This window comes from Platalea leucorodia (assembly GCF_965183815.1).
Source record: "Platalea leucorodia genome assembly, chromosome: 14".
Lineage (NCBI taxonomy): Eukaryota > Metazoa > Chordata > Aves > Pelecaniformes > Threskiornithidae > Platalea > Platalea leucorodia.
This window is the reverse complement of record NC_138836.1, coordinates 8760110-8773033: the sequence shown is the minus strand read 5'-3', so window position 1 is coordinate 8773033 and position 12924 is coordinate 8760110. Positions and strand designations below refer to the sequence as shown.

The 12924-nt window shown below is 41.8% G+C and overlaps 2 protein-coding genes across 7 annotated transcripts; one reads left to right on the top strand and one right to left on the bottom strand.

Annotated features, from left to right (window-relative positions):
* Positions 1-432: 432 nt before the first annotated feature.
* MILR1 (mast cell immunoglobulin like receptor 1) lies at positions 433-7851 on the top strand. 6 transcript variants are annotated; one of them, XM_082326846.1, is made up of 10 exons: positions 433-503; positions 594-638; positions 1488-1775; positions 2100-2384; positions 2919-3032; positions 3415-3504; positions 3590-3649; positions 4581-4643; positions 4993-5049; positions 6863-7851. In XM_082326846.1, the coding sequence occupies exons 1-9, from the start codon at positions 470-472 to the stop codon at positions 5040-5042; spliced, it is 1029 nt and encodes a 342-aa protein (XP_082182972.1). In that variant the 5' UTR covers positions 433-469; the 3' UTR covers positions 5043-5049; positions 6863-7851. The 6 variants fall into 6 exon arrangements, with proteins under 6 accessions (XP_082182972.1, XP_082182971.1, XP_082182974.1 ...); XM_082326845.1 differs by having other exon boundaries at positions 4990-5049; XM_082326848.1 differs by lacking the exon at positions 3590-3649.
* Positions 6713-12662, bottom strand: POLG2 (DNA polymerase gamma 2, accessory subunit; the record flags this gene model as incomplete). The annotated part of the gene is made up of 8 exons (XM_082326844.1): positions 6713-6932; positions 7858-7958; positions 8541-8621; positions 9519-9659; positions 10727-10900; positions 11291-11396; positions 11546-11672; positions 12116-12662. The coding sequence occupies 8 exons, from the start codon at positions 12660-12662 to the stop codon at positions 6767-6769; spliced, it is 1443 nt and encodes a 480-aa protein (XP_082182970.1). The 3' UTR covers positions 6713-6766.
* Between the last annotated feature and the right edge of the window lie 262 nt (positions 12663-12924).

Genomic DNA, 12924 nt, shown 5'->3' with positions numbered 1-12924 from the left:
ATTGCAGCTAAAAAAACCTACCACATACTGCCTTAGTCTCAGCCATACGACCACTTGCATTTTCTCTAGCAAATGTAGGACTGTTTGATATGAATCAGTGATCTCATTCCCTTATAAGAACAGTGCTAGAAAAATTATGTAGTCTTGTACACTGCACGGCAGCACGGTTCTACCATACAGCTCTCACATGGAAAACTGCTGATTATGTCAGCTACATTTTAGGACAACTGTATGTAACATTTAGTCATATCCCAAACTGCTGTTCCTCACTCCACAGATTTTTCTTCTGCCCACTGCTCTCTCCGCCATAGGTCAAATGTAAGAAAGAGGAACATGACAAAAGTCTTTACACAAACACCAGTAAAGATCAGCACTGTTTCCATATTTAGGACTTCCTCAACCCCTAGAGCCACTCCTCAAAGATCTCATTAGTGTAACTTCACCAGCTGTCTTGCTCAGTATCAAGAAAATGTTCTTTCTCACAATTCTGCTGTTTTCCTACCGTAAGCCAAGGACATACTTCTTACATATTACAAATCTTTCTAAACAAGAACCATTGTTTCTTGCCTGAAAGCTTTCTTTTCTTCTCTTAGTTCAAATGTCTCAGCAGATTCAGAAAACTACTGCATATGGCAAAGGTAGGTTCTTTTTTTGTTGTTTTGGGATATGTGCTGAAATCGACTGTTAACAAAAAAATGGGGGAGGGATTTAAAAATGTCCAAAACCTTCATGTAAAATTAAATCTTTTGCCCCTGTCTGTGCAGTGCGGCAGTTTACAAGTTTCTATACAAAGTTAACTGTCTCTTTGCTGACTTGTATGTACAGTAAAAATTGCTTTAACTTCTTAAAACATATTTTTCCTCTCTAGAAGTGTCGTAATTTATTTTAGTCATGATGAGTTTAATACCATTTTCTATTAAAAGGCATTACAAGCTTTTATTGCAAATTTATTTGTATGATTTCATAAAAGCAAACTAATTCGATAGACCGACAAAGCTCCTGCTGCTACTATTCAGTAGTTCAGTCTACTTACACAAGGTTAATTCTGCCTGTTCACATATGGCCACAAATAAAATACTGCATTTACTTTCAGGTTCCCATGCTACCTCTCAACTAGCATATAAAGTTACTTTCTCCTACAATTAACACCCCATAATATTTATATTTATCGTTTATACTTCTAATATTTTCATTGCTGCTGTAGTTCAAGAGTATTTTTGTTGATTCTTGTGGATACATCTGTTGGCTTTGTGTGTATATGCTCTCTTTTGTATGGAGACATGCATTTTTCATCAAGTGTTTGAAGCTGCGTACTGATTTTGAAAAATACAAAGGTGTGTTGCCCGCTACTGGAGGTGGAAAAAAAAATATAGCCCCTATTTCAACAGAAATAAGTATATCCTGATCCTCAACATATTTTGGGAAAAATCTGAGAGTTTCTTGGATGGTAGGTGCTGTGAACTCACTCAGAAGTTTCTTCTTTCCAGAGATGCTGTCCAATCCCAGGCTCATACCTCTTCACAGGACTTTGAATGTAGTGATGAACCAGAACGTGACCCTCTCCTGCCACTCAGACTCTGGATCTCCGCCTGTCAGATACACATTGTTTAAATGCAATCAGAAGGTATCCACTTTAAAGAGGCCAGACTTGACTCCCGGTTTATTTAACTTGACTATCAACTCTGCCAGTGACGTGGGTGAATACAAATGCAAAGCTGAGAATAACATCTCCAGTGGTGGAAAATACAGCAACAGTCTCAACTTCACCCTTCTAGGTATGTCTTGCTGTATACCTTCTCAGCACATTTTATTTTAGGGGCACGTAGCCGTGTCTGATGCAATGCATCTGCAGCAGCAGGAGGCAGGGGGTTGTTTGCGGCAGGTACTGTTTTGGACCGCAGTGTGCACCTGCCTTGATTGCAGAGCTGAACTTTACTGCAAATGGCTATTATTTCCTTCGGAGTCGGCAGTGCTATTCTGATCTGGCTCACTGAGCCCTCCATCCTTGATGCCCATCTCATTTGCCAATGTTGCCACTTAACTCCAAGTCTTGCTTTGGAACTTGTCCTCTACTCAGTGATGCAGTTTTCTTTTTACAGAGCCAATTTCCAAACCAGTGCTGAGCTCACCCACCTCTCAAGCAAAGAAAGGCCAGAACGTGACCCTGTCTTGTCTCTCAGAGAACGGCTCTCTTCCTATCACATACGTATTCTTCAAAGGAAAACAAAGCATCTCTCACCCAGTAAAGATGTACAAGAGCAAAGCAGCTGTGATTTTTCTATTTATCAATTCCTCTAGTGACTTTGGAACCTATAAATGCAAAGCTGAAAACAGCTTTCGCAATAATACAAAATACAGCAACAGTTTCAACTTTACATTAGCAGGTATGCATGCGTGAAACGGTTTACCACTGTTGATAAACGGGGACTACAGAAAATTCAGAAAGTTATAATAATGCAAGTTTTTTAGCCAGCAATTTTGTTCCTGCAATGTAATGTTCAATATAAATATATTTTTTACAAGAAAAAATAATTTGAGTTTTTAAAATTAATGCAAAAAGATAGAATTCCATGCAGCCTAGATAGTAGTAGAAGTTGAACTGACCATGAAGGATGACTGTAGAAGATTCACTTTTGGTGAATCTTGGGCCCTGGTCCACCTTGCTCCACCTTGGGGAGAGTCTAGTTTCTTTTTTCTCTCTGGTCCTACGAAAGAGAGAGTCTACTGGCACCAGCAAGCTCCCTTCCTTCTGCAGTGGCAGTGTGCATTTGGGACTCTCCTGAGTACTTACATTAACTACAGTTAATCCAAAAGCTGAAAGAAATGCAAAGGCTTGATTTTAATTTACAGAAAATACTTGAAATATGAAACAACATTTCATTGCATAAACACCTTTTTTTTTTTTTTCTTTTTGGCAGAAGAGAGAAGCCATTCTCAACCCTTGATCATTTCTCTTGGGCTGATCCTGTTTCTATTCGTTATAGGATTTGCTCTGGCAATTCCTCTTTTCATAATTCCTTCATATAAAGCAAGTGAGTTATTTGAATGTCTGTTTCACTTTCCAGAGGTGCTCATTTATGTTGTCAATACATTTTAGTGTGTAAACATCATGTTATAAGTGGAGTTATGCTCTTGGTATTTTAGGATGTTGTCAAGTCTCTTAACCAGCATAGGCAACTTAACGAGACATTGACAAGGCAAAACCTCCGAGCTATGTTTTAGATGGCAGGTCTGCGATGGGGGAAGCAAAGCAACATCTAATTTAATACACATAAATGTTGGAAGGAATTGGACCTCATTGTTCTTAGTAAAGAGAGGAAATTCTAAAAAAAAAAAAAAAAAAAAAAAAAGAGCTGTTTATTTCCCTCTAAGAAAAAGTGATATATGCGTTTGTTTTTCTTTTACAATTTGTAGAAAAAATTAAGTCTGCTAGGTCCTCAACTGGCCTTACTTCAACAATGAATGCAGAAGAGTCTGCGAACTACGTCACATACACAGAGATTGGTAAGGTCATGTTACTCCCCATGCAGTCGTGAAACTCACTTGTGGGAGTTTGGTTGAAGAGTGCTATTCTCCTATTTGCACCTAGTATGGGCGAATTTCTTCAGGTATTGCCAAAGCAGCAGAAGGGGACACCTACTACCACTCAGTAAGTGAGCTAATACTCCTACTGACAGTGCCTGGCAGAGGCATTATTTGAAGTCCCTCAGGATCCCCATTTGGCACTACCGGTAAATAACATGCAGCCAAAACTGCAACTGGTTAGATGAACTCAAGTTCTATACAAAAATCTACTGTAAACAGAAGTAAAATGAAGAATTGCATTTGGAAACTCATGGTGAGGACTGAAATAGCCATTTCAGAAGAAAAGAAAATTAAAAGATAGTAAGTAGATCAGCAGTGCAATGCCCATTTACTGAGACAAAATTGGGCTATATGCAAGTTGTAGGAAAATAAAACGTATGTAGCTCCTGCGTTCTGTTCAAAACTGTTCAGTACACAGTAGCTCTTCATTTCATGTTTAACTTTGACAAGACTCAAAGTCAGTTCAAACTGAAATTATGAATGCTAGACAACGAAGCAACTGACCTACGTTAAGACATTGCACTACTTCAATTGCAGAAAATACGCAATAACAAAGACGTTACATGAAAGCCATGATGCTATTATCTTGTAGTTTTCTGCATTTGCCTTAAATGTGAATACCAATATTTTCAAGGCAAAAAGAAACCCCCAAACCAACAGCAAAGGTATTCTGTTTCCTGTTTCTAAATAGCAAAAAGGGAATCGTTCTCTCTGAACAAATCTGCCTTCCTGTTCATAGACAGAATTCTAGCTGCTCTGCTGTGTTAGCTCAGTGCTCTGTGCAGCTGCTCATGCCAGATATCCATCAGCATTCTACCCATAAAGCCTGCAAGGGCAGCGACAAGAGCTCTGATAAGGCCCATGAACCCTACAGAAAGCATGGCAGAATTATATTCAATATGCTTGCTGCTTTGTTTCAAGATTATTAAAAAAAAAAAAAAATCAGGTCAGTCTCTTGTAATTGAGTTAACTGCTGTTCATCATCTTTAATCCAGAGCCTGTTAAACCAGAGGAAGAATACGTCAACTGTTCTATTATTAGAAGAGAAGATGAAAAAGGTGAAAAACTCAAGCATTAACATTGGAACATCTGATGCACACAAATATGTTCTATTGGGATTTTGCTGGGGAGAGGCAGGGTTTAAATAGTAGCAGTTACATACTGAAATTGCTTACTTACTACAGAGAAATCAGAATAACTTTAAGATTCTTTTAAGGGGGGGGAAAGCAAACAACCCCAAATAAAAAGCCTATCACCATCCTATGACTCAAAAATTCAACAGCCTCATTATGAAACCATGCAGGAGACGCTATTAGTGACCAAGTTGCTGATGAAACATTAATTTTTCTGTTGTGTATCTGTACCAAAAAAAGCAATTACGAATTATGTTATTTTGGCTTTTAGCAGAGCAGAGAGCGTGTGCTACAGTCTATTCAAAGGTCCTCATCAGAGACTGAGTACAAGGTAAGATCTTTTTTGTGATTAACTTAATCATGTATTTTTAAAGAATCTTTCAGTCCTCAGATGTGGCAAGTACCACCAAGCCTGCACAGAAAGAGATGATGTTTAGATACTAGTGTCCTGGCCTAATTATTTTGTAGACAGACAATACTACTTGTTCTCTACTAGCAAGCAAATTCCCCAAGTCATAATCTCTAGGGACTTCAACTTAAAAGAAAAAGCAGAACGGATAAAAATTGGAATTAACGAAGACCCAAACAGCAATCCATTAGACAAACACCAGCTTATTGCCCAAACAGCACCATAAAAACCAAAATGAACCAAACCAATGCCATCACTGTCAGGTAAGATCCTGCTGGACACAATATATAGTCTGGCATTATATGCATCTGATGAATAAATAGAAAGGAATAAATGATGTAAAGCTTTCACCCAGACCCAAGCTCCTGTACATTTAACACTTCTCCTGAAATAGAAACTGGATTGTATGCAAACATAAGATAATCAAAAGCCTTCAGTCAAGTATTAAAAACAAAATATCCCAACTGTGTTGTCCTCTTAGGCACACGCTACAGGATCTGTATTTGGCCTTTGTACCTGCTGCTACCTAGCAGCAAGGATGGCCATTTCTCAGTTCAACATTACTTCAGCTCTCAGAGTAGGGGTAGGATGCTAAAATCACCTTTTGGGACAGTTAACTCCAGAACAAATTCTGCATCCTGCTATCGGCTGTTTCTTAGATGTTTCTGGGTTGTTTTAACGTCATTCCATAGCCAGCTTACGTAGAATTCCATGAGTTCAGTAAGTCACACAGCCACACTATGCTAACCTTGCATTATATCTAGCATAATTACACTATGCAGCAATTAATATTATTTACAAATAATTTGTTTATAGTTAAATAAGCACCACGTTAATAGAAGAAATTTTTAAGGCAAGTTCTTGTGTTTCATGACATTGGTGACTATCAGCGGCTGCATGCCTTGTGGCATACAACTTAAAGCACTTTAATACAGTGGCTTAACCAGCTGTACACACACAGTAGATCTACAGAAGATCAGAATCACTCAATTCCGTATCTATGCAAACTCTTGTATCCGATTTTGACTACAACACTTAGGTATAGGGTAAATATGATCACACATTAGTCTTTTTCCACCATTTTCTATGTAGATACATTTTTTGTCCACAAAAATGCTTGTCAAAAACCGTTTACAATTTATTTCTTCTATTTCCTGTTACTCTCAATAATGTATTTCTGATTATGTTTATCAAGTGCAAGATGAAGTAGCTTAAATGTTGAAGAACTGAGGCCATGTGATTAAAATACATTCCTACGAACTTACTGATGTTATTAAAACATTTAAGATTTGGAAGTCTTTTATATAAAATACCATTTTCCACCAGAGACCATAATTGTGTCAGCAATATATAGATGAAAGACGAAATTTTTAGGTTAGGATGGAGTATTTTCAATGAGACAGTAAAACTGAAGACATGAAAGAGAATATGGTTAGCCTTGCTAACAAGGGACGAGTTAATCTCTTCCCTCTTTTCAAGGTAACCTGGAAGACCTAGATGGTCTAGATTTGACAGAAAACAGATGCACCACCAAGTTTTAGCAGAACTATTTGCAGAGAAACCACTGAGTCCATGACACTGTAGAAGCCCATTCAGGCACAGATGTTTAAGAAATTCCTTTTATTCAACGAATTTAAGTTTACACATTTTTGGCTGATGTTACATACTTAGTTAAAAAGTCCTTCAGCCTAGAAATGTGCATCATTTCCTTCATGGTGGTGTCTCTGCTTCTCAGCTGGACCACTCCATTCTCTAGAGTGGCATCAGTTATCAAGACCATGAAGAGGACACTCATCTCATCGTACCTGCAAAGAAAAGAGCACACCTGTTACTGCTTTTGCTGTATGAAAAATTCAGATAAGTTATGTACAAATGACCATAAGCTGTAAATATTTATTTTTGCTATACTGTGCTAAGTCCAGTGTGAAGACACCAGTTTTCTTGTTGCCATTCCTTGCTTTGCTGATTACATTTCTTTGAATTATTTAGTTACTTCTGTACGTAAAAAGAACGTTATTTGGTGACCTATTACAACAGTATTTTTGTAGAAGCAGACTATATCTTTCTTCTGCTATTTAATAGCCAGACTTACTTAGAAGACTACTGCACAGAACAAATAGTCGTATTTATTTTCTCGCGGGGAAAAATATTCATCAATGTGCTCAAGATCCATTGACATGAGCAGTGATATGCTCAAAATTCACTCCTGATCAACAAATCATATATGAAGGTCTCAACTGCAATAGTAGTTACCTGCACAAATAATTCTGTCACATACACTAACGGCAACGCTTCCAGACTTGGAAGAACTTTTAAGTTCAAGACTAGACACAGTGAACTGTTTGAAGTAGTACTTAAGAACGAAACACAGAACCAGTCCCGATGCAAAAATGGGGGTGAGGGTGGGAAACAGATTCTGTGAGCTTATGACCCGTCTTAACAAATTTATTTTCAATAGAAGAGTCCCTAAAAAGGCATTTCACAGTTCCAGAGAAACAACAATAACATGTGTTATTGAAGTTATACTTCACTTAACTTTAAAAATGAACTGACATTGCTCTTTGTAATAAAACTAATTGAATCCAAGTTCATAGTTTGGGATACATGCCTTCAGTCATGTGGTTACTGCACTCGATGACTTCTTACTGAAAACAGGCATACTTTCGCTAGTCCACAGAAAGTCATCTTTCACCTTCATAGTTTAATTTACAAAAGACTGTTTCTCCTTACTTTGTATAAAGCTGTTCCAGAGATACCTGCACGGTTTCAAGATAACCCGGCCATACAGAAATTCTGTTTTCTGACAGTTCATTGAACAATCCTTGACAAACCTGTGTTTATTTAAAAACGGAAGTTAAAAGACAGACTTTGAGGGTTTGAAATCCTATACAAAGAGACCATTAAAACTCTAGTGTGTGTGGTATTAGCATTCCTAGCCAGTGTTCATTTTCTGGCTGAAACAATCTCAAAGTAGAAAGCAGCCTGGCAATCAAATCTCCATTTCTATTTAAAAACATGCCAGTGTAAGTTTTCTCCCTTCTGTGGGGACTGGGTTAATGACCGACTTAAATAAAAACTTCTACAAATCCTTCTGAAGATGTGACCCATGCATTAAGATAATTCTGAAAGATTAAGAACCTGAGAGGGATTTGTGTTATTTATTTTCCTTCATTTTGCATGGAACAAGTACCAACTCTGTTAACAGTACTAAAAGCAGGGTGTTAACGCAAAGAAGGCACGTACTACCCACTGTCTGCAGTGTGCACCTTTGGCCGCGACTCACAAACTGCATAGCAAAAGCACTGTGAAATCTGTACAGCATGATTTTCACCACCACAAACAGTGTCTCAGTTGTAACAGGAGGCTACATGGAAAGTCAATGCTCAAAATTTAAGTTCTTTCGTACAACGTACCTGTCTCAGCTCTGTTGTTGGACCTTTTCCTACATCCAAGGCCACTTTAAGAGGCGCTAAACAAGGATGAAGCTTAAGTACCTAATAATTTTACAAAAAGCAACAGATTACTAAATGTATTTACTGTGAAATTAGTCTAAACATACTGTCCTGGTTTTGGCTGGGACAGAGTTAGTTTTCTTCCTAGTAGCTGGAATAGGAAATATTAAAATTTTTTCACGGAAATTTCTAAACATGCAAAATTTTCTCATAACACAAAATCCTGAATTAGAAGCAAGCTGTATTTCATATAACTAGCACACATGCCGGCTAGGTTAGCATGGCAGAAATTATTCCCTTGCGGCTGAGCCCCAGAAAAGAGATGAATTTTTGTTAGCAGAGCTCCATCATCTTTAATGGAAACAGAGTGATCAGAGACAGCCCAGCAGTCAGCTACCACCCAGTCTACTGCCTCTTTGATTAACAAGTGCTGTCTGAAAGCTAGCACTCTTACTCCAGAAAACCAGGGAAAAAGTGGAAATAATGATGGTCCTTGGGGAAATGCCCCGCTACCACCTGCGACCCACTTTTTCTACTCTTCTCAGCAACCTTCAAATGCTGCCAGAAGAGACAAACTCCTCTTTCCCCGCACCGCAGCTACAGTCCGGTTCCTCTTAACTCCTTATCACTTGCACGGCAAGAGCTACATTCTCATCAGAGAGAAGGTAAAACAGGACGGGTGACCTCAGAATGAGAGAAAAATTGCTAATTGCTTCTGTGGGTGCGAAGGACCGCAGAGGCAGTCCCGTGGGGGCAGCCTCTTGCTACCAGTGAAAAGCATTCTGTCTGCACCTGTTGGGGAAGGGAAGAGAGCATGGAGATGTGGCAAACGCAGATATTTCCATGCCTGAATTTACCACACTGTCTGTGGGTTCTGTACTTAGACCTGCCCCTGCCTTCCACCGTCCATTCTTCCTTACATTTTCTACAAAAAGTTACCTTTCTCTGTGAGTTTTTCTTTTTTGTTAATGGATTCTCAGCTAGCTGTAGAGAATCAAAGAGATATGCTAATGCTCCTCGGTCCAGATTTCCACTCACAGACAGAACATGAGGAATAACATTCTTCCTTCCATCTCGGCCCTGATGAGAGAAAAAAAAAACAAAACCAAAAAAGGATACCTCAAATAATGTCTCTGCCTTTTGTTTACTTTAAATGTATAATGAGGCATTGAGCTCAAGCACCCTTATTACATTTAAAATACAATCAGGCATATATTTGAAAAAAGTTACCAGCAATCTTAAAAGCGTAACAGTAACTAGATAAGATTGTAACACTGGGGAAAGCCATCATCAAAGCAGGATGGGATTATTTTCTTGTCCTGCCCCTCTGATCATAAATTTAAATGTACGGCCAATACACTTGAAACTCTGCATTTTCTTTTGGAGGTTTGTAGATTACTTCCAAGTGACCACAAGGATCTGTCCCCACATTCTGAGAAATCACTACGTAACCCACAGTTTTGTAGGTTACGTTACAGTCTTCTGCCTTCTGTATAGAAATGAGCTGCAAAACCAGGAAAGACAGACAGGACTGTCACGAGAAGGAGAAGGTTGCGATTTACTGGTAAAATACCAAGTTACTCTCATTTTAACTGTTCAGCCTGACTTTTTGAACGTTGCCATTCGCTAGCAGTTTGTCCCTCTCCAGTATATTCAGCGGAAAGGTCTTCCTCTGGTCCATTCCCCCTTCTGAGTGTGGTAACTTCTATAAAGCCATTTGCAGTGTTTATAATCCATTAACCCACATATACTTCTACATATACGGAACTGGACAAGCTACAGAAAGAAAAATCAATTTATAGGGGTTTTTTTTTTGATGCGAACTTAACACTGCAAAACACAGACTGAGTTTGTCTTGACATCTGCTCACAGATAAAGGTAAAGGCTATGCAACTGACAACAGCTGTCTTGTCAATAAAGCTAATTTCTAATTTCAAAGAATTAACTCCTTGCACAGAAACCCACCTAAACAGTATTTTATCTGCTTTTGGAAATGAAGGTCTGACTGCAGACTATCAATTGCCCTGCTTTCACAATAAACAAATATGAAGATAGTCACATGCTAAGCAACCGGACCAGCAAAGAAACCATTTCTCTCACACATTATCATCTTTATAAAAAAAGGTTTTTAATATAATAAAGCTTACAAGTAATTTTGCACTATCCCCTGGATACATCTGTAACAGTTCAGTATCACCAAGGTTCTTCAATGTTTCTATTGTTTCTGTCCCCCAAGGAAAGCTGTAATGCAAATTAAATCCTCTTCTTCCTTCTTCATCCTGAAAGTCACTGCTGCTGAAGTTAGATGGGCCTACCGCAAACTGAAAATTAAAGATATAAGAGGTAATCACTACTGTGCATGCTGTATTAACTACAAAAAACAAGTCTGCAATGCAAGCTGAAGGCTGTGATTTTCAGCAAGAGATTTTTATGAATTACAGCCCAAATCTCCTTATTGTTTTACAGCATTTTGATCTCAAATCAATTACAAACGCAAAACATTTGCCTTTCTGCAAGTCACATTGTAAGCTACTTAACTACTTGTCATAAACTTAAGTATTTTTCTCGTTTCTCACAAGAAATTCATGTATTTCAGTGACAAGAAGAGACAAGCAATATAGCACCATAAAACCGATCAGGGTGTCTATTCCCCCCTCTCTCCGAGATACAAAGGAGCAGGCCAAGTTTTCCCAGGGGTACGCTGCCGTTACCTTTCTCCACCATTGGAGCCTCTGGCGTAACCAGTAATCGAGCCACTGTCCTGCAGTTCTGGGAGAGCTAAACCATGCAAGCAAAGACGTGGTCCTTTCGCCTATTCTTTAAACAATAGCAAGGTCAGCAAGTTAACTCCTTCAAAAATAACAGGGAAAAAGCAAGAGACAGTATTCAAAAATAATCCAAAAGTAAAACAAGTGCAAACAGCTGCTTTAAGTATAAAAAGGGATTAATTCCCTCTATTACTCTACCTTCTAAGGTTTGTGTTGTGTTGTTCGCTTTCTGGAATAGAGTGAAAGCACACTCCAGTTTGAGCAAGGCCACAAGGCAATCTTTTGTTCACCAGTTCTAAGCAGCTAACATATTGCGCCAAAGCACCTGTCAAAAGACAAATCGCTAATTTTAGTAGCCACAGGAAAAAGTTTAAATTTTTAGTTCTACGGAGAGTGAATGTAGTGCATATGATACACGTGCTGTTCATATGTGCAGTCCCACTAGCGTTAATGTTTTGCGGAGCAGCTCAGCAGTCCGCAGCCTGATTGCTCCGAGTACTTCGGCAACGGTGACTTTAACCTGCCTTTCCCCCAATTACAAGGGAAAGCAGCCGGTGTGCGCTTCGGCAGTCATGCTGCTCAGGTCCTTGAAAAGGACACAAGCTCACAGCATGCGGATGAGACTTTCCCAGCGCTCGAACACAACTGGAAAATTCCCTTAAACGCAGCTGCTTGGCTCCCCGCAAGACAAACGCGAGCCGGCGGCCGGGCTGCCCAGCGCTCTCCAGAGACCCGCCTCGCCCCTGCGGTGGCGGCCGAGGGACCCACCGGGCAGCAGGCTCTCACGAAGCGTCCCCGCCGTCCCGAGCACTTCTTCCAGAGACGGAGCGCCCGGCTCCCGGCCGCAGCCCCTCTCCCGGAGCGCTTCGCGCAGCGTCTCCGAGTGCAGCAGCCGGAGGCCCTGCCCGGCCCGCCGGTCGCCGCCGGCGGCGGGCGGGGCGTGGAGCGGGGCATCCACCGCGAACACCTGCTCCCGGAAAGCCAGCACCGAGTCCCACCACTGGGCCGCCAGGTTGCCCCGCAGCGCCACGCCCAGCGGCCCGAAGCCCGGGTGGCAGCCGCTGAGGTAGGCGCGCCAGGGCAGGGCCGGCCGCGGCTCCGCGCCGCCCCGCAGGAAGTGCCGCCGGCGGCACACCTCGAGCAGCTCCTCCGCGCTCGCCGCCTCGTCAACGCCGGCCACCGCGTAGGGCCGCGCCGGGGACCCGGCCTCCAGCCCCTCCGCGGGCCGCCCGGCGGGCGGCCGCCGCCTCAGCGCGGGCCGCCGCAGGGGAGCGCGGCCGCCCCAGCGGCCCCCGGGGCGGCAGCACAGCGCCATCTTCCCGCCCGCCTCACGGCGCGGGGACGGGACGGTGCGTGCGCCGCGCATGCGCCGCGTCCCGCGCGCGCAGGAAGCGGGGCTGGCGCGCGGCCTGTGAGGAGCGGGCGGGCACGCGGCGCTTCCCCCGCCGCCCCCGCTTCCTCTGCGGCGGCGGCCGCTCCCCGCGGCCCGGCCGCCGGGAGCCCCCGCCCTTCAGCCCACCCGCGGCCACGGCAGCCGGGGCCCCGGCCTTCCCGCGGCTGGGGCTGCGCGTGTCGGG

Bases quoted from the DNA above. Each gene is read 5' to 3' on its own strand.
- MILR1 (XM_082326845.1), top strand. From the start codon at position 470: ATGTTCTTTCTCACAATTCTGCTGTTTTCCTACC. The intron at 1,776-2,099 runs GTATGTCTTGCT...TTCTTTTTACAG, and splicing joins TCTCAACTTCACCCTTCTAG to AGCCAATTTCCAAACCAGTG. The intron at 3,650-4,580 runs GTAAGTGAGCTA...TCTTTAATCCAG, and splicing joins GGGACACCTACTACCACTCA to AGCCTGTTAAACCAGAGGAA.